Source organism: Juglans regia, chromosome 8 (genome assembly GCF_001411555.2).
Source record: "Juglans regia cultivar Chandler chromosome 8, Walnut 2.0, whole genome shotgun sequence".
Classification (NCBI taxonomy): Eukaryota; Viridiplantae; Streptophyta; class Magnoliopsida; order Fagales; family Juglandaceae; genus Juglans; species Juglans regia.
Genome location: NC_049908.1, coordinates 23,006,975 through 23,011,190, shown reverse-complemented (window position 1 = coordinate 23,011,190; position 4,216 = coordinate 23,006,975). Strand labels below are relative to the sequence as shown.

The 4,216-nt window shown below is 32.1% G+C and overlaps 1 protein-coding gene across 1 annotated transcript; it reads left to right on the top strand.

Annotated features, from left to right (window-relative positions):
- The first annotated feature begins 3,071 nt into the window (after positions 1-3,071).
- On the top strand, positions 3,072-3,839 carry LOC108979727 (rust resistance kinase Lr10-like). Its single transcript, XM_035693056.1, has one exon. The coding sequence runs from the start codon at positions 3,150-3,152 to the stop codon at positions 3,759-3,761; it is 612 nt and encodes a 203-aa protein (XP_035548949.1). The 5' UTR covers positions 3,072-3,149; the 3' UTR covers positions 3,762-3,839.
- The last annotated feature ends 377 nt before the right edge of the window (positions 3,840-4,216 follow it).

The window sequence follows — 4,216 nt, the reverse complement described above, 5'->3', positions numbered from 1 at the left end:
GAGATACAAGGATGAATAGAGACTTACCAACATGATGAGCGGCAACTGGCAACAACAAAGGATTGCGGCGGCTCGACCTATGGAGCAAGGCCTTGGCAGCGGCAGTACATGACGGGCTGCGACACAAGGGGGAGAAGAGAGAGAACGAAGTGAGAGAAATGGGGGACAGAGAGAAAGAGAGATATATATATATATATATATATATATATAAGATTGAGAGGGAATCAAACTAAGAGATAGATGTTAGGGTTGGGAGAGAGAAAAGGCATTCGTAATGGGCGTTGGAACTAGTGACGGCAAGTGGGGGTGCATGTTTGACCAGAACAGAGTGCTTTTTGCACCAAAAAATCGACCATAATTCAAGGAATCAATCTGTGGTGGTGGTTTGCGCAAATACGATGATTATACAAGTCGTACAATGCATGAGAGTAAACCGATGTATGTGATTGGTGATGAGAGAGAGGGCAGCAATATATTAAGTTCTTAGAAAGTCTCTAGAGGACATATGGTTAATGGAAAAGAATATCAAATAACACATTAAGTATAAGACTTTCTAAGCACTAGAAAATCGGTGGCTTTGATGCCATGATAAACAAGTTAAAAGGGAATTAAGAGAGAGAACAACTTGTATTTATTTGTATCTAAATGTATGATAGAATGCCATATATAAGTGAACAAGGTTAGAGGAATAATGAAAATTCAATAAATACAAAATAAGTCAGATAATATTTGATATATGTTAACTATAATAAGCTAAATATGGTATAAATAAGGCATATTACAAAATAAGGTTTACTACATTTCACAAACCATTTCACTACTATTAACATAATTCTTATCTCCAATTCTTATACTCAAATAAGCCCTTAGTCTTCAATTTTTTTCCTTTTGGAATAATATTATTAAAATCACCTACGTTTTCGAGTATATATAACTCATCATGTATTTAATGTGAACATAACTTATCACCGCTTTTGAAGTGTTCTACCCTATCTAGTACTGATGACTCTTAGCTCCATAATTGAAAGAACTCCAATTCTGGCTAACAAAAAATAAATAAATAAAAGGAAAGGACGATTGTAGAAGAAAGAACTCAAAGTTCTTTTGCCATCTTTACCTCTCATAAAATTTTTGTCATCATTCAACTATGTTTCATTTTAAATCATGTATTTGCAATATCTTTATTATCTGTAAGCTTTTTTTATTAGATTCTTCTTTATTTTGAGTATTGTTTCAAGTCTCGGTCCTATTTTTAGTCTTTTAATTTTAGTTCTATTGTTGATCAAGGTCATATGTAGCTCATTGTTGGCTCTGGCCCCATTTGGATTTAAAGTTTAATCCCAACTCATCTCATCTAATCATTATAATTTTTCTAAATTTCCACACAAAATATAATAAATGATTAAAAAACTTTAAATTAAAAAACAACAATAAAAAAAAATAATAATATTCTAACAATATTTTATTCAACTTTCACCTTAATTCATCTCAACTCAACTCATTATCCAAACCTCACCCAATCTTTTAGCTTATTCATGTTAGCCTTTGTTGGCTTTGGTTTATATCAACTCATTACTGACCACAACTCCAAATTTGATATTTCAGCTGCTAGCCTCTTCATCATCAATATCACTTTCAACATCTCATGACAATCCATCAACGAATATGAAGACTATACTCAAGTTTCAAACTAAGATTTTATTAAGTATAAATAATTAAATTTACATCTTCTCATTAGCTTAAACTTTTCAAACAAGTAGTGATTTTACAAGGTATCAGAGTAGAGATCCTAAGTTTGAATCTTGACTCTAAACTTCACTCAATTAATTAAATGTTCCACGTGTTAGTCATGCGGCATGCCCAATTATTAAGGGAGAGTATGGCTCACACGGGAGTGGAGTGTTAAGTTAAATACAAATAATTAAATTTACCTCTTCCCAACACCTTAACCTTTTGGGACAAGTGGCAGTTTTAAATTTATCTTTTTAGTCAATACGACCTTGCATAATTTGGGTTCAACAAACAAGTTTAAGACGATTGCACTGTAATTTATCTGTACGTTCCTCTATTGCCTGATTTTGATTAGTAGTACCATTATTGATTATATGGTTAATTCTGAGGATTAATGTTGAACTTATCTTTAACATTTCGAAACTCAATTCTTACTGAATACCTGAGGCATGAATATCACATTAAATTGTTTATTTGTTCTCATTTATTTCATATGAAAATGACTATTTTTTATTAAAATGAATATATTTTTGTCACAAGTAGTAATTCCTACTTGTTTTGGGACTACATTTATTGATCTTAGTTTAGCTAGCATTATAATAAGAAAATGCTATTTTGCCCACTCAATTTGCCTCCTCATTTTGACACATAATATATTTTATTTTATTTTTAATTATTTTTTTACTTGATAGTTAAGGAAATGACTATTAGTATATTGATTTTTTTTCTATTTTTTAAAAATATTTTAAAATGATAAAAAAATTATGAATAAGAAAATTGAATAAAAAATAAAAACACAATTTTAGCCTAACGGTCAAAACGAGCAGTGCTCTTATAATAATTAAGGCCTAATTGTTAATTATTGAATTCAGACGCTAACGTGAAACTTTATTTTTTGTCAAACCTGCAGATCAACCCATACCAATCTCACAATGTGAGTTTCCTATCCCAAAAAGATATCATATGTATTATATATAATTGGTAATAACACAATTGTTGGCACATAATTCTTTTACTTCTTTTGCAGATACTTTGGCAGGTTTATTAATTGGATTACTGCTGGGTAAGAATCTCATGTATCTCTCTCTTTTTATCTTTTTTAATTGTTTTAGTAAATTAATCATTCCTTAAAATACGAAACAATAATTTTGAAATGGAGTAATTGGTTGTGAATACTACCTATATATTTTTTCAAATGTACGATACAATGGTGATAACAGGTAGCTAGACTGATAGTGCAACAATAATAGGAATGCTTTCATATAATTAATTTTGTATTTTCCTCCCCATATTGGCATGTGGCAATCAGAGTATTAGGTGCTCTATTTGTGATTGCATTTTTTATATATAAATGGCGAAGGAGGCACTTATCCGTGTACAATGATGTTGAGGAATTTCTGCAAAGCCAAACTAATCTCATGCCAATAAGGTACTCTTTCTCAGAAATAAAGAAAATGACTAAAGGTTTTAGGGAAAGATTGGGTGAAGGAGGATTTGGCACAATATTTAAAGGAACACTTCGAAGTGGACTTCAAGTAGCAGTAAAGATGTTAAGCCAATCCAAAGCAAATGGGCAAGATTTTATCAATGAAGTAGCATCCATTGGAAGGATCCATCATGTGAATATAGTGCAACTCATTGGTTTTTGTGTTCATGGTTCAAAGCGTGCCCTTATATACGAGTTCATGCCCAACGGATCTCTAAACAAACACATTTTTTCATCAGAGGCAAATATCCTCAACTACGAGAAAACATATGATATTGCTTTAGGAGTGGCTCGCGGGATTGAGTATTTACATCAAGGATGTGACATGCAAATTTTACATTTTGACATTAAGCCTCACAACATTCTTCTTGATGAAAATTTGAAACCCAAAGTTTCGGATTTTGGCTTAGCGAAATTATACCCGGTGGAAGATAGTATCGTTCCTTTGACTTGTGCAAGAGGAACGTTTGGATACATGGCTCCTGAAATGCTTTACAAAAATATTGGAGGCGTTTCATACAAAGCTGATGTGGAATGTTGTTGATGGAAATGGTGAGCAAAAGAAAGAACTTGCATGCATCTACAGAACATTTAAGCCAAATTTACTTCCCCACTTGGATATATGATCAATTCCATGATGGAAAGAATATAGAAATACAAGATGCCACAGAAGATGAAAGAAAAATATGTAAGAAGATGATGATAGTCGCATTATGGTGCATACAATTGAAGCCTAGCGATCGTCCTTCAATGAACAAAGTCATCAAAATGCTTGAAGGAGATGTTGAATGCTTACAAGTTCCTCTCAAGCCTCTCCAACCATCACTAAAGAGAGAGATAAAGGGTGATAGAGATCATTCAAATCAAGCTTCATCGTCAATTCAATCAGATGAATAAAGTTTTATTTAATTTTTATTGTTTAGCTTTCTAAAATTAAACTATCTCTTTCTATCCTTTTTCTTAAGAGAAGTTTGCTACAAGTCCACGAAAAAAGAGAAG